Raw genomic sequence first — 23,220 nt, 5'->3', positions numbered from 1 at the left:
TTATTGTGCCCTTTTATCCTCCCTCCCCCCAACTTGCCCCAACCCCTCCTCCTTGTTAACCATGAGTCACTTCTCAGTGTCTGAGTCTACTGCTGATTTGTTCATTCTGTTTTGCTTTGTTTTTATACTCCACATAAAAGTGAAATCACATGGTATTTGTCTTTCTCCACTTGGCTATGTCACTGAGCATAATACCCTCTAGCTCCATCCATGTTGTTGCAAATGGCAGGATTTCTTTTCTTTTTATGGCTGAATAATATTCCACTGTATATATACCACATCTTTATCCATTAGTCTTCTTATGGACACTTAGGTTGTTTCCGAATCTTGACTATTGCAAATATTGCAGTGTTAAACATAGGGGTGCATATATCATTTTGAATCAGGGATTTTATTTTCTTCAGTAAATTCCTAGAGGTAGAATTACTGGATCAAATGGTATTTCTATTTTTAGTTTGCTGAGGAACCTCCGTACTGCTTTCCACAGCAGTTGTACCAATTTACATTCCTACCAACAGTATAAGAGGGTTTCCATTTCTCCACATCCTTCCCAACATTTGTTATTTCTTGTCTTTTGGATAGTGGCCATCCTGACTGGTGTGAGGTGATATCTCATTGTGGTTTTAATTTGCATTTCCTTGATGATTAGTGATGTGGTGGGTGCATCTTTTCCTGTGCCTGTTGGCCATTTGTATTTCTTCTTTGGAGAAGTGTGTTTAGGTTCTCTGCCCATTTATTAACTGGGTTATTTGGGTTTTTTTTGGGTGCTCAGGTGTATGAGTTCTTTATATATTTTGAATGTTAACCCCTTATCAGATGAGTCATACCCAGTATTTTTATCTCATTAAAAGATGGTCACTTATTTTCTGGCATTTAATATAAAAAGGACTGAGGTGAGGCTACCCATTTTTCTACCTAGATGTTTGAGAAATTATGTTCTCTCTAGAGTCTTAGTGTGATTGTTAATTTTGCTAATGAAATAGGCCTTCAAAATCTGCCCAGTTAGTAAAACTGAGCTCTTCTTCTATTATAGCATCATTATTGCTTCAGAGTACTGTTTGTTTTTCTTTCTAAGAAACGCCATTCACTTACTGGTTCTATTTCTTTTTTCTTTTCCTCTCTCCATTTTTTCCCCAGAACTGTCAAGAGTTTTTTGGATGTATTCAGAAGTTTTTGGATGCTGTGTTAATTCTGTTTATCTTCAATGAAATATTCTAATATATTTTGGGTTGGGTTTTTTTTTTCATGTATTTTACCGAGCTCCCATTACAGTTAGGGCATATACTTATTGAGAGTACTAAAAAGCCAAGCATAGTGAGTTAAGAATTTTAACCCTGAGCAGGATTGCTTGGATTTGACTTTGGAATTTATTTAGCTAATCTATGTCTTGATTCCCTTATCTGTATAGTAGGGGCAATAATGTGTACCTACCCTCTTCGGTTTTTGTGAAGATTAAAGAAGTTAATATAAATAAAGCCTCTAAGACAGTGCTTGTGAAAGTTAGCTGTGATTACTATACAAATATTTTTTAAAGTACTCTTTGATTTTTAAAGAACAGTATTTCTTTTTCTCCATATATTGTGTTTCTTCAAGATAAGGATCCACAATGAATGAAGTATGTGCCAAGAGATATGTGTATACAGTGTGGGGGTTTTTCTGGATAAAATGTAATTCAAGATAACTGCTGAATTTTATTCTGCTTAAGAATAAGCATTGTTGCATATAGGAAGGAGCAGTCTCTTCCCTTTATAAATCCGCTCAGTTGAGCAGTTTCACCCTTCTTTCCCACTCTTTGTGCTGCTGCAGTAATTCAGAGCCCAGACTATGGGATTTTCTGTTTAGCCCCGCAGCCCCACTAAATCTGGAATGCTGAGGTTAAAGGAAACTACATCCACCCTAGACCTGGGCACACGGTTTTTTCCTGTTTCTGGCAACACTGCACACACTTTGTGGCTTCTCAACTAATGGTATGAAGTACTGCTAGTTTGCCCGGAACAGCCACTCTCACATTAAAGTCTGCTGAGTGTCAATTAGCTATAGGTGACACTCACTTGATCTTTCACAGTCCTCAAAAAGATAAATTATGATTTATTCTCTAAAATGGAAGCTTCTATTAGGTCACGAATATTGCACACTGGTATTTCAAATAGCACAACAGCTTTATAACATAACAATGTGTTAAAGTTCTAAAGATGACAATTTAAAGCAGAAGAGATTTCAAAAGGTCTTGGATTTGATCTTTATTTTTAAAAAGGAGTTAAAACAGAAAATGGTAAAAAAATGAAACAGGACTTTGAGTACCACCCGACAGGGCTGTCACTCATGCTCCTCACTGCAGGCCCTCCCGCCCGCCCAGGCTGCTGCCGTGCGCAGAGGGCTACAGCTTCTGGATCAGCACGGCTGACGCACCTCCGCCTCCATTGCAAATACTGGCAAGACCATATTCTCCTTGCTTCAGAGCATGAGCCAAATGAATAACAATCCTGGCTCCAGACATCCTAGGATTAAGAAAACATTCTGGTTCTTTAATAAATTACAGTTTTATGATTGACCAAAAAATGCTTCTATCCCAAATTAACTTCTTGAAAAGTTATTGGCTATTCTTGTAGCTGAGCTTAACTACTTCTCTTAAACATGAGACTTGTTTCAGGAATGGTTACAGCTTTTTTAAAAGGGCAAGCATAAACTTTAATCTAAAATTATCTTCTACCACATAAAACAGTATTAGTTTCAAGCAAAAAATGTAACAGGTCTCTGTGTTCAGTGTTTGATCCTAGAAATAGTTTCCCTTATGAAGGACGGGTGGGAAGAAAACTGTTAAACGAAGAGTAATACAAATTATCATTAGACAATTTAAATTTAGATAGAAATGTATAGACAGCCATTAAAGAGATGTTTTTCATCATTTCACCTACCCAATTGGATGTCCCAGAGAAACAGCTCCTCCATTGATATTGACTTTTTGGGGATCAACATCCAGCATTTTAATGTTTGCTAGTACGACCACACTAAAGGCTTCATTTACTTCCCACATTGTAATATCTTCTTTTTTCAATCCTGCATCTTTAAGAACCTAAATTTTTCAAAATTTAGATTATGTTGAAATAATTGTGAAAACTTATTTTCCTGAAATTCTGCAATTTTGGTTTATATTACCCTTGGTGCCACATACATTTAAATGTGGAGTTTCTTAGTTTCCAGGAACAAAGGCCCTTTTATTTTCTGACTTGAATTTATCTTTTTGGATTGTATTGGAAAAATTTTGTTTGTGTTTTTTTCTATTCTGGGAAGAGAGAGAAAACTCGATTTTCTTGACTACTCCACAGAGACCTGAAAAGAATATGTACTCTCTATTTAAGTGAAGGTCTACTTTACTAATGATACATTGTTTAGTTCTAGATTCTTGATCTGTCAATTGAAAGCAGTGTATTTGTCTCCACTATTAGAGTGTTTCCGTTTAGTGCTGCATCCCTATAGTTTTTGCTTTATAAACATTGCTATGGGATTATTTGGGGCACAGATATTCAGAGCTATTGTATATTCACTGTAAATTATCTGTTCCCAATTTTCTATTTCATGATCTCTTGTTCTGGTAGTTCCTCAGCTACGCATGAAGGTATTTTGGTGCTACTGGTTATCCTTAGGCTATTCTCTCACTAAACTACTGCTAATGTCCTTTTTCTTTAGAAATTTTTGTGTTGTGAGCAACAATAAAACTAACTCGATCCTATTCCTCCCCTTTCCTCTCTTCGTCCAGTGGGCCCAGCTTCTCAACTTGCACGCTCAGCTTCCTCTGTCCCAAGCACAAGACAGCACGGTGCCGAAGTACAGCTGTTTCTCTGGCTCACAGTCTAGTCAGGGTCAGCATCTGGCTTCTACTTTCAGAAGCTGCAGAATTCTTTTAGCCTCCTGAGATCTGCCACCTCTGGACATATCATTCCTCCCTGTTGTTTCTGATCCTTCTCTATCCTTATTCCCCAGTGATTTCTGCTTGCTTTTTTTTTTTGATAATCTGGGTGCTGCTCTCAGTAGTTCACTCTCAAGGTGAGATCCTTTCCTTCTGAAAGGGAGTATTTGCTGGAGTCTTTGGAGCTCCCTCAACCCCTACACCTCCTCGTCACTGTCTCTTTTCCTAAAACTCCTTAGCAACTTCCCACAGAGACTCAGGCTGACAGTTGTTGCAGGATGTAGACTTTCCCCACCATCAGTAGGTTTTTCTCTACTTCAGTTTTACCTCAAGACCTGCTCCCAGCAGTTCCCTTTCAGGATGGAGACCTCTCCTAGTGAGTATCTGCTTTGAATTAGAGAACCAGGACTGTCAGCATTCCTTTTTTCCTTTGCACACCATCTTCCCATTTTATGGTTGCCATTGCACAGGTGTGTGAGCTCAGCATCATACTTACAAGCACTTCAGTTATATAGTATTTATCTGCTCCACTGAAGATGTAATTTGTAAGTTGCTCCTTTAGTGTTTTTGTTTTGTTATGCTTGTTGCTCTAATTGTTTTCAGAAGTGGGAAGATTGGAAACCAAGCTACCTCTATGCTTTGGCAAATGAACAACATTTAAAATCTAGAACTTGCTAATTTGATTAAGCAAACCCGAAGTTGGCATAATGGAGCACCGTCCTTCCCTTTGTTCTCACCTTAGGTACCGCATATGCAGGCGCAATCGGAAAATCAATAGGTTCTACAGCAGCATCAGCAAATGCTTCATAAAGAAAAACCAGGTTGTTAAATCTTTTTTACAAGCACCCAAAGCTATATCCAACACATATATAGTACACAAATAAAGGTATTTGTTCCTTTCCTAAGATTCTACACTTTGTAAAATTATAGCAATCATCTAAGCCATTGATTCTCACAGCTTAGGGGAAATGTGCACCCAGGGACACCAGCATTATCTAGAGACATTTTTGGTTGTCACAACAGGTAAAATGCCACTTGTTGTGTGGTGTCTAGTGGGTCAAGGCCAAGGACACTGCTAACACCCCGCAATGCAGAGGGAAAAGCCCCCACAGCAAAGAACTGTTGCCAAATGTCCACAGTGCTGAGGTTAAAACCCGTGGTCTAAACTAAGAATAAAACCAAGTTGCAAGGCTTTTTCTAAACTAACAGAATGATACCTATTTAATGCTTTATGAAGAAAGGAAAGCACATTTTACAGCTAAACAGAATAGGCTTAAGGAGACTGAGGGTATGCCAAGGCTTACACAGCTAATAATAAAATGCCAGAACATCTAGATTTCATACTTCTAGACTCCTAATCTCACATTGTTTATTCTACCTGGCCACCTTTCCCCACAGTACCAGGGTAAAACATGGACCTTGTACTCTCCCACTTACCACACAGGACAGGAAAAGATTTTTAAAGCTGTACTCACATACAGCAAGCTATAAGGAAAATATTAAATATGTATTAGCTAAGTGATGTCACAAGCTACAATCTATAGGTAGAAATAGGCAACTTCAATATTGTGTATTATGTATTACTAACAAGGAAACTCAATTCAGGAAGAGCTTTCAGAGGTTTAGGAATAAACAAGTTCAAAACTTTCTACCTGCTATTCTTGCCAGGGGTGTAACACCGAGCCTCCTGGCCGCATCTGTGGTCATGAGAACCACAGCAGCTGCCCCGTCGTTCAGCGTGCTGGCATTGGCCGCTGTTACTGTGCCTGAAAGCACCAGTGGCATGAAGTCAAACATCCCTTCACACTGAACTCATTTGGTTCAAATGAACAAATTCTTAACATATATTGCCTGGGTTGCCAGATACATAAATTACAAACATGGATGTAGGTAATTCCTGCTTTCAGGAAACATACATAGCTAACTATAGAATGACTAATACAAGAACACATTTTGTGTTGGTTTTTAGTAACAGTTCATTCAAAACCAGCTCAGGAGCCCAGGCAGGATGGCACTAGGTCTCCAAATATGAGGGCCAGTTCTTATTTTTTTCCCCAGGGTCTAACTCTTTGCTTATCCATAAAAAAGCAGAGATTGATTATATATATTTTTCAAATCAATGTCAAAATCTTCTTTGTAATCACTTGAAATTAAATTGCAATGAATACTAAAAATCACTGAACATTTTAAACAATTTTATGGTATGTAAAGCATGTCAAATTAAATTTCACTGAATACTAAAAAATCATTAAACTGTACAATTTAAACAGATGGCATGTGAATTGTGTCAAGTTCTTTAAAAATATCAGTGAATACAGCTGCTAAAATTATAAAAGTATACTCTTGCAATACAAATTTTTATATGATGCTTAAAAATAAAAACTCATCCATTCCTATAGCTGGTATTGAGAAATTCAATCAAGAAAGTGAGGGAAAAGTAATTTCAGGTTATTACTGCAACTGTATACAGCCAATTTTAAAAGCAGAACTGACCTTTTTTCTCAAAGGATTTCAATACCATTAATTTAGAACTCTGTGATCCCAGTCATGCTAACATTCAATAACTATTTATTGAGGAACTGCTACATGCCAGGCACTAGAAATACTACAGTGAACACAGCTATCGTATTAGTCCTCAAGAAGCTTACAGATACTTAACATAACATGTAAATTTGATTTGCCTATCACAATAAACTTTCCAGATGAACTGTGCATGAAAACCTGAATTGTATAATCATTCTACAATCTCTCTGTTAAGCACTTTGAAATATACTATGGACAAATATTTGTTAATTTCATTGGGAGTGATTTATTGAAAATGTTAAATAACATCTAGATGTTCTCTAGAATTACTTTTTTAAAATCCTTAGGCAATTCTAAGCCTAGATACTCTATACTGACTCCATTTTTTCTTACACTTCATTTCTTAATACTAACCATTTTCTTTTTGGAAAACTGTCTTCAGCTTTGGAACTTTGCTAAAATCAACACGTTTATATTCTTCATCTTCTTTCACCACTATATCCGGTTTACCTAAAACAAAAGTCTTTTAAGTAACACCAGTCAAGACAACAATTATAGCCACTCAGTAAGAAACTGTTGTACAAGGTGCCTGGCAGTCTGTGCCTCCCTTTGTATGACTGCATACCTTAAACCATCCTGAATAAATTCTACTCTAGAATCTACCAACTGCAATCTCTGTCAGTGTCTTAAAGAATTTATTAGAAAGCTTAATGAAATTTAAATCTTCTGTTGGGCCACATCCCATTCTCTTCTCTCTCCGCCTCCTTCTGTGATCACAGACCCCAGTCCATGACCCCAGGGGCAGGCCTATCACCTACGCTGGAGTATTCCACCACTCTGAGCACAGTAATCACCGCTAGAGTGGACATGCAACACAAGCCAAGTTAATGAGTCTTCACTGTGGATTTATTCTGCTGGAGTTGGTGAAGATGTCTCTTTCCTCTTTGGCTGATAGCCCTATAGATGTGACTCTATAGATGGAGGTAGCAACTTAGGAAGGCTGAGAAAATAAAACACAAAAGCATGTAGGACTGAAAAGCCAAAAGAGCGCATCCCAATAGTACTGAACACCCAGTTCCAATCCCTGAAGTTCCCAGAGCTGACTAGTTGCTGCTATGTATCCTTCAGTTCTGGGAGGGACCCCTCATAGCCTTCGAATAAATCCCCTTTTACACTTAAGCTAATGTCTTATTTGTCACTTATATAAGAAAGTGCTCTAATACATTGCTCAATTTAAAAATGATATGCTTAGTGGAATTTGCAATGGAGATGAAGTTTGATATTAAATTGGTATAAATTATATTATCTGTGGCAACATTTCCCTTTATTAACCACATGCAGGAGTGTCAATGTCCTCAGCTAAAATGAACAAAGATAAAAATGTTCTAATTTAAAACTCAAACATAAAAAAATATAGCAACATGTAAAGTCTACTAAAATATTTAAGATTTTGGAACATTATCCCTCTACCTTTTACTGTCACTGTGACAGGAATAACTTCATTTCCAAATTTTCCAGCTTCCCATGCTGCTTTACTTCTGGTGTAGGAGTTAATAGCATAAGCATCCTGTTCATCTCGTGCAATATTCAGCTTCTTTGCAGTAATCTCAGCACAGTTGCCCTGGTAAAAGTTAGAATATTTAAAAAACAAGTTCACTTTGCATAACTTAGCAGTTAAATTTAGTTTCCTAACAGATACTTATTTCTGTACTAAATAACTTTTCACTCATGTCTCTTCTTTGAAGATTTAAATTAGCCCAGAAGTTGCTTTTCAAAGGCAAATAATTAAATAGGATATCCACTATTACAAGTCAGAAATGTCCTATTCCAGTTTGGGGCAATCTATTTAGCAATTGAGCCAAGTTGAAACAATGACCCCAGAAAAGTATTTTCCTAAAATAAATGGCTAAAGCCAGCATTTATAGAGCCCATCCTTCAGTTGGGTCCCTAAAATACATAGATTTTAAAAATCAAACTGTACTATATACTCGAGGGCATTTTCCCATTAAAACGCAGTAATTACCATATGAATTTTATTGTAGACATCAGTCAGCCCATCTTTTACGATCAAGTCTTCAAGCTTCACCCCGCCATATGGTGTTGCCCCTCTGTTCATCACATAGGGGACATTGGACATGCTCTCCATGCCACCTGCCACCATCACATCCTGATCAGCAACACAAAGACCAACATCAATTCAAATAGCTGTGAACCCATCATACCCTTTACAGAGCTACGACCAGCAAGCATTCTACATGTGCCCTATGTTAACAGTGAACACAGGAAGTACCCTCTTAGCCCCGATGAAAGGAAATGCTCTAAAATGTGTAATAATTAAGATTTGAATCAGAAATAAGAATGCCATCTTCTGAAAGTAAGACCATCTTCTGAAATTCTTCTAACCCTTCATTTCACTCACACTGCTAAAAACTTACTGTCTTCTAAAAGATTAGAAATAATCTCAGTTTGTGGGAATAATCCTTCTACATCCGACATCTTCTTCATCAATTCTTCCCGGACAACTGTAATAATTTTCTACTTGCCATCTGACATGTAGCTTTTTCTAACATCCAGGTGTCATCTACAGTCACCTAAGTCATTCTGGCTAGAATGTAAGTCTGATCATTTCCCTCTTTAAAGGCCTCCTCAGCATAGTACATAAGGCCCTTTACGATCTTACTTCCCTCTCCCTTTCCAGCCTCATGCCTGGACCTGGACCTCATATGGAAACAAGTCATATGGAACTGCTTGAAGGGTCTTCGAAGATACCACGTTCATTCACACAGACCTCTGCCCTTTTTGACCCATCCACCAACATGCAAAATGCTTACAATAGCCTTTAAAACTAACCAAAACTACAGTCACTTATGATTTCCCTGACTACCTATTTCTATCCTTTCTTGGAAGTTTCTGTTCCTTCTGTTATGTTCTCCAGTTACTGTGTAATGCTTTTCTTAGTTACACTGTAATGTAGCTATATTTGTGCAGTTGAAACTTCTCACTCAACTAAGCTCCACTGACACCAGAAACCTTATATCTATTTTTGTATTATTGGTGCCTGGCATATACTCAAGTTTAATAAGTACTAATCAATTAACCTGTTATTACAAGTCAACAAAAGATATTAATTTGCATCATTAGGGCTAGTTTAAAACATTAATGTAAATGTAAGTTAAAATTAAGGCCAACATTTCTCACAGCCTTTAATCAGGAATAAAAGACAAACAGAAGTTGTATGCCAAGAAAAAAAAAAACTATTTGAAATACAGAGATTTTCAATTAGTTCTCATGTAAGTTTTATTCAATTATCCTGAAATACTGAATAGTTTCTAGGGATGATGGCAAGAATAAGTGACAGAAAATATGGTATCAATTATTCTTCAATGTAAAATAAAATGGATAGTTTTCTAAAATCATAGATTAAATATTCAAAATAAGGCAATTCCAAGTTTTCTTATGACTCAGATTAATTGTACACATGTACAAATGAATCAAATACTACTAACTGAAAGCATTTCAATGTAGTGCAAATAGTATTTCCTATGGAACCACAATAACTTTAATGAGACAAAACATCTCTTGGCATTCAGTTTTCAAACATCTAAATAATCTCATGACCACCTTTCACCCACTGGTTTAACAAGAGTTTGGTAACACCCAATGTCAGCATTATCTTGTGAATAGACAAACAAGTTCTCACAACCTTTGTGAGGTGTATCACTGGCTTTTATGGGAAGCACTTGAAAATATCATTATTTGAAAATCTGACTCAAATTTTCCTCTTAGGAATTTTTCTGAAAGACTTGTACACAATGAGATTCATGTTTTGCTCACCTATCTCCAGTGAATGTCACTAAGTAGGTCCTCAGCCAATAAGAGAAAGAACTGGGACTTGAAATTAGTTTGGCCCCAGACCTTGTGTTCCTAACCACTGCACTACTGCCTCAGTGGGACTGACTCAAGTAGCTACAAGTACACAGAGCTCATGCATAGGGGCACTCACTGCAGTATTATTTAAAATAGTAAAGAACTGGAGACAACCTAGATGTCCATTCAATAAGGACCCATAAAATATATTACAGCTGTTTGGTTCAACAGAATATTCTCTTATGTACTGACACAGAAAGCTCTCCAAGACACTAAGTGGGGCACAGAGTTCAAGCAACTTGCCCAAAACGTTCCTGGTTCTTAAGTGGCAGAATATGAAGAAAGTGGGAGATAAGCCAGAGACTGGGGGTGAGAAGAAAGAAGACTTCTTACTCATTTTATATTTTACTATGCCATTTCAGTTTTTAGCATGTGCTTAGATCTTTTCTAATAAAGTACCTGATACATTAGCCCAGGTATCACTTTTTCCTCTTTGGTTTGCCTGACAGACGGGAGCAAACAAGGGAGGCACAGCAGCGGAGCAACGCGCACCTGTGATTCTCGCACACGGAAGAGATCTGTCAAGACCTAACCACTGAGCTTTAGCCTGGTGTGTTTATGCCCTGATAGGCTGGAATTCACCAGAAAGGGCAAGACACGTGTTCTCTGATTTCAGCCCATGACTATGTTTATGGTTGTCTCGACCCCACTCTCCTCAGCTGAAAGAAGAAAGTCTGGGATCTGATAAACCATGAGTCTAGGTCTAGTCTAACACCACGGCATGTTTACTGAGCAGTCTGTCTTGCTTGACTGAGGTAAAGACAAGATCTAAATCAAATCAGCAAGGCCAATGGAAAGCCTACACAATTTTACAAATGAACCCAAATACTCATCAATTCAGGGCTCAAACAATGGCCTGATTCCCAGGGTCAGCACCTTTATTCTCATTTCAGATGAAAACCCTTCTTATTCTGGCAAATACAAATTTTATGATGTTTTAAATCACCCAGGATCTTAGGGAAAGTTTCCAAGTAGTCACCCAAAGACTAAAACATCTTGGCCAAAAACTACTTTTTAACGCAGGACACCTAAGGTATCATTTTGACCTCTTTGTCAAAAGGAATTCACAAATCCAGACCCACTCCTGAGTATCTGAAACACAGCAACTGTACTTATGAGAAAAAATCTCACTTCTAAAGCATGACTATAATTGGATTTTAATGTCTTTTAACACTGCAAATTACTGTAGTTATAAAATGGAACAGGTGCTTCATACCTGATGTCCGCACATAAGACTCTGAGAGGCCATCATAATGGCTTTCATTCCTGAGGCACAAACTTTGTTCACAGTGGTGCATGGAGTAGAAATAGGTAAGCCTAAAACCAATGCAAATAAGTCATACTTCAGAAAAATTCTTCAAACACAACTGTAGAATTAAAATTAATAAAATAGAGCATATTAACCTACAATCTGCAACACTCCTTCTGACGATATGTCTATAAATGTTAGATTGCATTATACATTTAATATTTTATTTAAGCTGAAATAGGTTCCACATTGCCATGTCAAACATTCTAAGTATAAAAGCAAAAAATGCATTCCTGGTACCTGCGCCCAGCACTGCCTGCCTTGTAGGGGCTTGTCCTTCACCTCCTTGTAGAACATTACCCATGTACACTTCTTTCACTTCTTCTTTGGCAATCCCTTTTTTAAAAAATCAAAAAGGCATGTCCACATTTTATTCAATTTACTAATTAGTGATTACCTAATAAGGTCCATGACATTATACAAGAGGAATGATTTCTTTTTCTTGTCAATTTTGAGTTTCATTCTTAACTCTATGGTACAAGGATTCTTTATAAGGGAATTCAGAAATGTGGACATAAAGTCATTTTTCAGTGCTACACACACAGTAAATGCAAAATAAATATTTGTTCCACGAAATCAGTGCCCCCTCAACAGAAAAATCAAAGCAACTACTGACCTGCCTTCTCAATGGCTCCCTGAATTGCAATAGAACCAAGTTTAGTGGCTGGTAGAGAAGAAAGGCTGCCTAGAAAGGATCCAATGGGTGTTCTTGTCGCACTTACTATGACCACTTCCTGGCAAGACAGAAGATAGTAAAAATTATTATACTTAAATATTTTGCCCAAATCATCTTTCATTAAAGATAATTCAGAGATATACAGCAGTTCCCCCTTATGCACAAGGGATATGTCCTAAGACCCCCAGTGGATGCAGGAAACTGCAGCACGGAACCCTAAATATGTTTTTTCCTATACATACATATCTATTATAAAATTCAATTTATAAATTAGGCACTGTAAGAAATTAACAGTGATAATAAAATACAATGATGATTACAAAACTACTCTAATAAAAGTTATGTAAATGTGGTCTATCAAAATATATTTTACTGTAGTCACCCTTTTTCTTGTGATGATGGGAAATAATAAAATGCCTAACTGATGAGATGAAGTGAGGTTAACTACATAGACATTGTGATGGAGCGCTAGGCTATACTACTGACCTTCTAACCATATGCCAGGAGGATAATCTGCAAACCACGGTGACTGAAACCATGAGGCAGGTCTACTGTATTATCAAAGAAACAGATTTTTTTATCAATGACTAATTACTCAAGAATTAAAATAATCTCACTATTTGTACAACACTAAAATTAAGCAGTTCAATGGTAGTGCTTCATGATTTAAGACCTAATAGAAAAGCTAAGACAAACCAACTCAAAAATAGGTATAGATCCTTCCAAGTTCTCCCCAGGAGGTTTGAAACCTGAGGCTTAAGTTTTGATTCTATTCCTCAATCAAAACTCAAGAAATGATCGCTTTACCATTGTTAACTATATAATAAACAACCCTAACCAAATGGCTTCCTTACTAAGGGAATCAAGACCTAGTAGGGGATGTACCACTTAACTAGGACACAGCCAGCATCTTAATTTCTTAATGAATATGACTATTAATAAGGAATTTAAGAAAAAGTAGATAAAAGGCCTCTTAAATATTATAAAACACTATTGAAACAATTTTTTCCTTACACTTATCTTCCACATTCTCCTATTAAACTCACAGATAAAAAAGAGAAATTTTCCTTAAATTTGAGAAAGAAGGCTATTACTAACTCATTTTAGGGGCCCTAGAGAAACAAAGAGAGGACAGCTCAGAAAGCACTAGGTGATAAGCTGTCTAATCCCCAGCCTAATTCACTTCCTTAAAAAAATTTTTTTTTATCTTTATTGAAGTATCATTGATACACAATCTTATGTGGGTTTCAAATACACATAACAGTGGTTCAAGTTACCCATATTATTAAACCTTTACCCCCTATAGGAAGATATTGCAGAATCACTGGCTATGTTCTTCATGCTGGACTGCCATCCCCATGACCAACTTATACCATGATTGAGAACTTCTGCACCCCTTTATCCCCCTTACCATCGCCACCCACCTACCCCAACCCCTCCACCATGGTGACTTCTCAATGTTACTTCTCAGGGTCTATGAGTCTACTGTTGTTTTGTTCATTGTTTTGCTTTGTTTTTATATTCCACAGATAAGTGAAATCATATGGTATTTGTCTTTCTCTGCCTGGCTTATTTCACTGAGTATAATACCCTCTAGATCCACCCATGTTGTTGCAAATGACAGGGTTTCTTTTCTTTTTTGTGGCTGAATAGTATTCCACTGTGCATATATACCACATCTCCTTTATCCATTCATCTACTGATGGACACTTAGGTTGCCTCCATATCTTGGCTATTGTAAATGAAGCAGCAGTAAACATAGGAATGCATATATCTTTTCAAATCAGGGATCTTATTTTCTTTGGGTAAATTCCAAGAAGTGGGATTACTGGGTCATGTGGTATTTCTATTTTTAGTTTTTTGAGGAACCTCCATATTGCTTTCCACAACAGTTGAACCAAATGCTTTTTCGGCATCTACTGAGATGATCATGTGATGTACAGAAGCTTATTAGTTTGATACAGTCCGACTTGTTCAGTTTTGTTTCCCTTGCGCAAGGAGATGTGGCCAGGAAAAAAATTGCGCATGCCTATGTTCAAGAGATTTTTGCCTATGTTTTCTCCTAAATGTTTTATGGTTTCATGTCTTACATTCAGGTCTTTGATCCATTACATGTTTACTTTTGTGTATGGAGTTAGACAATAATCCAGTTTCTCTTACATGCAATTGTCCAGTTTTCCCAACAGCGGTTATTGAACAGGCTGTCTTTCCCTGTTGTATATTCATGGTACCTTTATCACATATTAATTGACTATATATATATATGGGTTTCTATCTGGGCTCTCTATTCTGTTCCATTGGTCTATGGGTCTGTTCTTGTGCCAGGACCAAATTGTCTTGATTACTGTGGCTTTGCAGTAGAGCTTGAAGTCAGGAAGCATTTATTCTTCCTTCTCAGGATTGCTTTGGCTCTTTGGGGTCTTTTGCGGTTCCATTTGAATTTTAGAACTATTTGTTCTCGTTCATTGAAAAATGATGCTGATATTTTGATAGGGACTGCACTAAATCTGTAAATTATTTTGGGCAGGATGGTCATTTTGACAATATTAACTCTTCCTATCCGTGAGCACAGGATACATTTCCATTTATTTTTGTCTTAATTTCTCTCATGAGTGTTTTATAGTATTCAGAGTACAGGTCTTTCATCTCCTTTGATAGGGTTATTCCCAGGTATTTTACTCTTTCTGATGCAATTGTAAATGGCATTGTTTTCCTGATTTCTCTTTCTGCTAGTTCATTGTTAGTGTGTAGGAATGCAACAGAATTCTGTGCATTAATTTTGTATCCTGCAACTTTGCTGAATGCAGTTATTAATTTTAATAGTTTTATGGTGGCATCTTTAGGGTTTTCTATGTATATCATTACATCTGCAAACAGTGACAGTTTAACTTCTTCCTTACCAATTTAGATTCCTTTTATCTCTTGGTGTTGTCTGATTTCTGTGGCTAGGACCTCCAGTTCTATGTTGAATAAATACAGTGAGAGTGGGCATCCTTGTCTTGTTCCTGATCTTAGAGGGAAGGCTTTCAGCTTTTTGCCATTGAGTGATTTTAACTGTGGGTTTGTTGTATATGGCCTTATTATGTTGAGGTATGTATCCCCTGAATTCATTCTGTTGAGAGTTTTTGTCATGAATGGATGTTGAATTTTGTCATATGCTTCATCAGCATCTATCGAGATGATCATGTGGTTATTATCCTTATTTTTGTTAATGTGAAGTATGATATTAATTTACAAATATTTTATCATTCTTGCATCCCTGGAATAAATCCCACTTGGTCACTATGGATGATTCTTTGATGTATTTTTGCATTCGGTGTGCAATGACTTTGTTGAGGATTTTTGCATCTATGTTCATCAGGGATACTGGTCTATAATTTTTTTGTGGTGTCTTTGCCTCATTTGGGTGTAATAGTGAAACTGGCCTCATAGAATGAGTTTGGAAGTATTTTCTCCTCTTCCAATGTTTGGAAAACTTTAAGAAGGATGTGTAGTAGCTCTTTGTTAAATATTTGATAGAATCCAGCTGTGAAGCCCTCTGGTCCTGGCCTTTTGTTTTTTGGGGAGTTTTTTTATTACTAATTCAATTTCATTGCTGGTAATTGGCCTGTTCAGATTTTCTGTTTCTTCCTGTGTCGATCTTGAATGTTGTATTTTTCTAGGAAGCTGTCCATTTGGTTGTCCAATTTATGGGCATATAATTTTTCATAGTATTCTCAGATGATTCTTTGTATTTCTGTGGTGTCCATTATGAATATTCCTTTTTCATTTCTGACTTTATCTGTGTACTCTCTTTTTTTCTTGATAAGTCTGGCTAGGGTTTTATCTATTTTGCTAGTTTTCTCAAAGAACCAGCTCTTGGTTCCATTGATTTTTTTTCTATTATTTTATTCTTCTCTATTTTATTTATTTCTGCTCTGGTCTTTATGTCCCCCCTTATACTAACTTGGTTTCATTTGTTCTTCTTTTTCTAGTTTCTTTAACTGTGAGCTTAGACTTGATTTGGGATTGTTCTTGTTTCCTCAGGTGGGCCTACACTGTTTACGTACTTCTCTCTTAGTACCGCTTTTGCAACATCCCTCAAATTTTGGACTGTTGAATTTTTGTTTTCATTTGTGTCCCTGTATTGCTGTTAATTTAATTGATCCATTTATTATTTAGAAGCATGTTATTTAGGCTCAATTTGTTTCTGGCTTTTGTTTTGTGTAATTTATTTCTAGTTTCATACCATCATGGTCAAGATGCTGCTTGATACAATTTTTAATTTATTGAGGTTCTTCTTCTGGCCTAGTATGTGATCTATTCTGGAGAATGTTCCACGTTCACTTGAGAAAAATGTGTATCCTACTGTTTTGGGGTGGAATGTTCTGTAGATATCTGTTAAGTCCATCTGATCTAATGTGTTGTTCAGTGCCTCTGTTTCCTTATTTATTTTCTGCCTGTCTGATCTGTTTGTTGATGTGAGTGATGTGTTAAAGTCTCCTAAAATGAAGGTGTTGACTATATGTCTATATTAAGCCTTTACACTTTATGTATTAAATGACATAATCTGCACTTTTTGTGTATTGTCATTTAATATGTGGGGTGCAAAGATATTTATAATGGTTATATCCTCTTGTTGGACTGACCTGTTTCTCATTATGCAATGTCCTTCTTTGTCTCTTATGACTTTCTTTGTTTTGCAGTCTATTTTGTCTGATATAAGTACTGCTACTCCTGCTTTTTTCTCCCTATTATTTTCATGAAGTATCTTTTACCATCCCTTCATTTTGTCTATGTATGTCTCTGGGTATAGAATGAGTTTCTTGTAGGTGGGTCTTGTTTTTTATGCATTCTGTAAGTCTATGTCTTTTGATTGGTGCATTCAGTTCATTCACATTTAAGGTAATTATTGATAAGTAGGTACTTATTTCCACTTTATTAATTGTTTTCTAGTTGTTTTATAACTCCTCTTTGTTCCTTTCTTATATTCTCCTCATTATATGGTGGTTTTCTTTAGCACTGTGATTAGATTTCTCTTTTTTAATTTTTTTGTATATTTATTATAGGCTTTAGATTTGTGGTTACCATAAGGTTCAAGGACAGCTTCCTAACTATGTAAGTCTGTATTAAGTTGATGATTACAGTATTTTCAAACACAATCTAAAATTTTTTTCTTTTTCCTCCTGTACACTTTATGTATTAAATGTCATAATCTACGAATTTTTTTTTCCTTGTAAAAGCTTTATTGTTTTACAGATTTTGGGGATGTAGGATTTGGACATATGTTTTTTTGTGTCACCCTTTAACTCATCTCAGAGGGTTTAAAGGGTAGGTCTTGAATTTTTTGAAGTGTAAGCAAGAAACAGATATGTGTAAAAGGGAGAGAGCCCAGGAAGAATGGTTAAGGAGAAAAGAGACTAATATCATCAGTAGTCTATATTGTTACTACACTTGGTATTCAGAGATGCTGTAGGATTTTAGGATAAAAATGACTTAGGCCTAAGTTTATTTGACAGAAGCCATGTACCTCAGACAGAGATCAAACTGCTGTGGTAGAACATTTTTTTTTTTTGAGAGGGCATCTCTCATATTTATTGATCAAATGGTTGTTAACAACAATAAAATTCTGTATAGGGGACTCAATGCACAGTCATTAATCAACCCCAAGCCTATTTCTCAACAGTCTCCAATCTTCTGAAGCATAACAAACAAGTTCTTCCATGGTGAACAAGTTCTTACATGGTGAACAGTGCAAGGGCAGTCATATCACAGAAACTTTCGGTTTTGATCACACATCATGAACTATAAACAATCAGTCAAATATGATTATTCGTTTGATTTTTATACTTGATTTATATGTGAATCCCACATTTCTCCCTTATTATTATTATTATTATTATTTTTAATAAAATGCTGAAGTGGTAGGTAGATGCAAGATAAAGGTAGAAAACATAGTTTAGTGCTGTAAGAGGGCAAATGTAGATGATCAGGTGTGTGCCTATAGACTAAGTATTAATCCGAGCTAGACAAGGGCAACAAAACATCCACAGATGCAGAAGCATAATCTACAATTTTTATGTATCCTTTGATTTTGTGTATAGTTGGTTTTACTACTTTTCTTTTAATTTCATACTTGCTTGGTAATTGGTCTACTACCTTTACTGTGGGTTTATTTTCACTGGTGAAAACTATTTAGCCTTAGAACATTTTGATCTACAGCAATCCTTTAATGTATTCTGAAGGTCTGGATTAGTAGTTATAAATTCCCTGAGCCTCCATTTATCTGGGAATTGTTTAATCTCTGCTTCAAATTTGAATGAAATTCTTGCTGGGTAGATGATTCTTGGTTGAAGGTCCTTCTGTTTCAATACATTAAATAATTCATGCCACTCCCTTCTGGCCTCTAAGGTTTCTGCTGAGAAGTCTTCTGATAGCCTGATGGGGTTACCCTTATAAGTAATCTTCTTTCTCTCTCTGGCTGCCTTCCACACTCTCTCCTTATGCTTAATCTTTTTCATTTTAATTATTATATGCCTTGGTGTTACCTTCCTGGGGTCCCTTTTGTTAGGGGCTCTCTGTGCTTCGATGACCTGAGTGTCTATTTCTTTCCACAGATTGGGTAAGTTTTCAACAATTATTTCCTCAGACACTCTCCCTTTGTCTGTCTCTTTTCCTGGGACCCCTGTAATGCAAATATTGTTTCAGTTGGATTGGTCACATAGCTAGCTTATCATTCTTTCATTCCTAGAAGTTCTTTTTCATTCAGTTCCTCAGCTTCCTTGTGTTCCTGTTCTCTAATTTCCATCTCATTGACTGCCTCCTCTACTTTCAGCAATCTATTATTCATTCCCTCCATTGCATGTTTCACTTCAGTTACTGTATTCTTCAGCTGTGAGTGGCTCTTTTTCAGCTCCTGAATCTCTTTGTTGAAGTCTTCCCTGAGATCTTCAATTCTTTTCTGCAGATCAGTGAGCATATTTATAACTTTGACTTTGAAATCTTTATCAACAGGCGGAGCCAACATGGCGGCGTGAGTAGGACAGTGGGAATCTCCTCCCAAAAACATATATACTTTTGAAAATACAACAAACACAACTAGCCCTAAAAGAGAGACCAGAAGACGCAGGACAGTGGCCAGACTGCAGCTACACCAGCGAGAACCCAGCGCCTCGCGAAGGGGGTAAGATACAAGCCCCGGCCCTGCGGGACACGAGCGCCCCTCCCCCCAGCTCCCAGGGGGAGAAGAATAGGCAGAGCGGGAGGGAGACGGAGCCCAGGACTGCCGAACACCCAGCCCCAGCCATCCGGGCCAGAGCGCAGACACAGTATATGCCCAGGGGGCCCTGGATACTGGGAGAACAGGGGGTAGACCTCAGAGCGGGTGCTGAAGCTGATGCCCCTGTGACAAAGAAAAGCGGGGGCTTTTTTGAAAGTCTTAAAGGGACAGGGACTTAACAGCTTGACGGAAACAACCCAGGTCACAGTACAGCAGCTGGAAATTACAGGGAAAACCGGGTGCACTAACCCCCTGGGCAACAGCTCTGAGACCCCTCACGGAGGCAAACAGTCAAGCAGCCCCCCCATCCATCACCCCACCGGGCGCTGCGAAAGCAGAGAAGCAGCCTGAGACAAATTCCGCCCACAGAAAGGGAAATTTCTCCCTTCCGGCCAGGCAAGACACAAAGACCCACTCTACACGCAATTACCCAACACAAGCCACTAGGGGTCGCAGTTGCCCCAGTAAAGAAAGGCCAGTAGTAAGTGAAAATTTTGGCCCTCCCAGCTGACAGTCAATAGCACCTGTCAACATGAAAAGGCAAAAAAATATGATTCAGACAAGACTAACCCAGACAGCTTCGGCATCTGCTACATCTTCCCCTGAGAAGGAATCTGGGGAGATAGATTTAGCCAGTCTACCTGAAAAAGAATTCAAAACAAAAGTCATAACCATGCTGATGGACTTGCAGAGAAATATGCAAGAACTAAGGAAGGAGAATTCAGAAATAAAACAAGCTCTGGAAGGACTTCAAAACAGAATGGACGAGATGCAAGAGACCATTAATGGACTAGAAAACAGAGAACAGGAACGCAGAGAAGCTGATGCAGAGAGAGATAAAAGGATCTCCAGGAATGAAAGAATTTTAAGAGAGCTGAGTGATCAATATAAAAGAAATAATTTAAGAATCATAGGCATTCCAGAAGAAGTAGAGAGAGAAAAGGGGATAGAAAATGTCTTTGAAGAAATAATTGCTGAAAATTTCCCCAAACTAGGGGAAGAAATGGCCTCTCAGACCACAGAGGTACACAGAACTCCCATGACAAGGGATCCAAGGAGGGCAACACCAAGACACATAATAATTAAAATGGCAAAGATCAAAGACAAGGACAAAGTATTACAAGCAGCCAGAGAGAAAAAAAAGGTTACCTACAAAGGAAAACCCATCAGGCTATCATCAGACTTCTCAACAGAAACCCTACAGGCCAGAAGAGAATGGCATGATATACTTAATGCAATGAAACAGAAGGGCCTCGAACCAAGACTACTGTATCCAGCACGAATATCATTTAAATATGAAGGAGGGATTAAACAATTCCCAGACAAGCAAAAGTTGAGGGAATTTGCCTCCCACAAACCACCTCTACAGGGCATCCTACAGGGACTGCTCTAGATGGGAGCACTCCTAAAAAGAGCACACAACAAAACACCCAACATATGAAGAAGGGAGGAGGAGGAAAAAGAAGGGAGAGAAATAAAGAATCATCAGATTGTGTTTATAATAGCTCAACAAGCGAGTTAAGTTAGACAGTAAGACAGTAAAGAAGCTAACCCTAAACCTTTGGTAACCACAAACTTAAAGCCTGCAATGGCAATAAATTCATACCTTTCAATAATCACCCTAAATGTAAATGGACTGAATGCACCAATCAAAAGACACAGAGTAATAGAATGGATAAAAAAGCAAGATCCATCCATATGCTGCTTACAAGAGACTCACCTCAAACCCAAAGACGCGCACAGACTTAAAGTCAAGGGATGGAAAAAGATATTTCAAGCAAACAACAGAGAGAAGAAAGCAGGTGTTGCAATTCTGGTATCAGACAAAACAGACTTCAAAATAAAGAAAGTAAAAAAAGACAAAGAAGGACATTACATAATGATAAAGGGCTCAGTCCATCAAGAGGATATAACCATTATAAATATATATGCACCCAATACAGGAGCACCAACATACCTGAAACAAATATTAACAGAACTAAAGGAGGAAATAGAATGCAATGCATTCATTCTAGGAGACTTCAACACACCACTCACTCCAAAGGACAGATCCACCAGACAGAAAATAAGTAAGGACACAGAGGCACTGAACAACACACTAGAACAGATGGACCTAATAGACATCTACAGAACTCTACATCCAAAAGCAACAGGATACACGTTCTTCTCAAGTGCACATGGAACATTCTCCAGAATAGACCACATACTAGGACACAAAAAGAGCCTCAGTAAATTCCAAAAGATTGAAATCCTACCAACCAACTTTTCAGACCACAAAGGCATTAAACTAGAAATAAACTGTTCAAAGAAAGCAAAAAGGCTCACAAACACATGGAGGCTAAACAACACGCTCCTAAATAATCAATGGATCAATGACCAAATCAAAATGGAGATCCAGCAATATATGGAAACAAATGACAACAACAACACTAAGCCCCAACTTCTGTGGGACGCAGCAAAAGCAGTCTTAAGAGGAAAGTATATAGCACTCCAAGCATATTTAAAAAAGGAAGAGCAATCCCAAATGAACGGTCTAATGTCACAACTATCAAAATTGGAAAAAGAAGAACAAATGAGGCCTAAGGTCAGCAGAAGGAGGGACATAATAAAGATCAGAGAAGAAATAAATAAAATTGAGAAGAATAAAACAATAGCAAAAATCAATGAAACCAAGAGCTGGTTCTTCGAGAAAATAAACAAAATAGATAAGCCTCTAGCCAGACTTATTAAGAGGAAAAGAGAGTCAACACAAATCAACAGTATCAGAAATGAGAAAGGAAAAATCACAACAGATCCCGCAGAAATACAAAGAATTATTAGAGACTACTATGAAAACCTATATGCTAACAAGCTGGGAAACCTAGGAGAAATGGACAACTTCCTAGAAAAATACAACCTTCCAAGACTGACCCAAAAAGAAACAGAAAATCTAAACAGACCAATTACCAGCAACGAAATTGAAGCGGTAATCAAAAAACTACCAAAGAACAAAACCCCAGGGCCAGATGGATTTACCTCGGAATTTTATCAGACATACAGGGAAGACATAATACCCATTCTCCTTAAAGTTTTCCAAGAAATAGAAGAGGAGGGGATACTCCCAAACTCATTCTATGAAGCTAACATCACCCTAATACCAAAACCAGGCAAAGACACCACCAAAAAAGAAAACTATAGACCAATATCCCTGATGAACGTAGACGCAAAAATACTCAACAAAATTTTAGCAAACCGAATTCAAAAATACATCAAAACCATCGTACACCATGACCAAGTGGGATTCATCCCAGGGATGCAAGGATGGCACAACATTCGAAAGTCCATCAATATCATCCACCACATCAACAAAAAGAAAGACAAAAACCACATGATCATCTCCATAGATGCTGAAAAAGCATTTGACAAAGTTCAACATCCATTCATGATGAAATCTTTATCAAGAAGATTGGTAACCTCCATTTCATTTAGTCCTCTTTCTGGTGTCATATCCTCTAGTTCTGTTTGGAACAAATTACTCTGCCTTTTCATTTTGTCAGCATTCTGTTTCTTCCTTTGTATTAGATGGATCTGCTATGCTTCCTTAATCACTTTATGGAGAAGGCATCCTGTGGTGCCCAGAA

General features: G+C 37.4%; 1 protein-coding gene across 2 annotated transcripts in view; it reads right to left on the bottom strand.

Moving 5' to 3' along the window:
* Nucleotides 1-2,211: 2,211 nt before the first annotated feature.
* The window catches only part of ACAT1 (acetyl-CoA acetyltransferase 1), a 37,969-nt gene continuing 16,960 nt past the window's right edge, over nt 2,212-23,220 (bottom strand). For both annotated transcript variants that reach the window (XM_036902665.2, XM_057490375.1), the window contains 10 exons: nt 12,283-12,400; nt 11,907-12,002; nt 11,574-11,674; nt 8,454-8,597; nt 7,901-8,051; nt 6,845-6,940; nt 5,560-5,673; nt 4,645-4,709; nt 2,916-3,073; nt 2,212-2,498 (listed from right to left, as the gene is read on the bottom strand). In XM_036902665.2, the coding sequence (XP_036758560.1) occupies nt 2,378-2,498; nt 2,916-3,073; nt 4,645-4,709; nt 5,560-5,673; nt 6,845-6,940; nt 7,901-8,051; nt 8,454-8,597; nt 11,574-11,674; nt 11,907-12,002; nt 12,283-12,400 (1,164 nt within the window). In that variant the 3' untranslated portion in view covers nt 2,212-2,377. The remainder of the gene's footprint in view (nt 2,499-2,915; nt 3,074-4,644; nt 4,710-5,559; nt 5,674-6,844; nt 6,941-7,900; nt 8,052-8,453; nt 8,598-11,573; nt 11,675-11,906; nt 12,003-12,282; nt 12,401-23,220) is intronic.

This window comes from Manis pentadactyla, chromosome 13 (genome assembly GCF_030020395.1).
Source record: "Manis pentadactyla isolate mManPen7 chromosome 13, mManPen7.hap1, whole genome shotgun sequence".
Taxonomy (NCBI): Eukaryota; Metazoa; Chordata; class Mammalia; order Pholidota; family Manidae; genus Manis; species Manis pentadactyla.
Note: the sequence above shows the minus strand (reverse complement) of the source record. Positions and strands in the feature narration are given on the sequence as shown.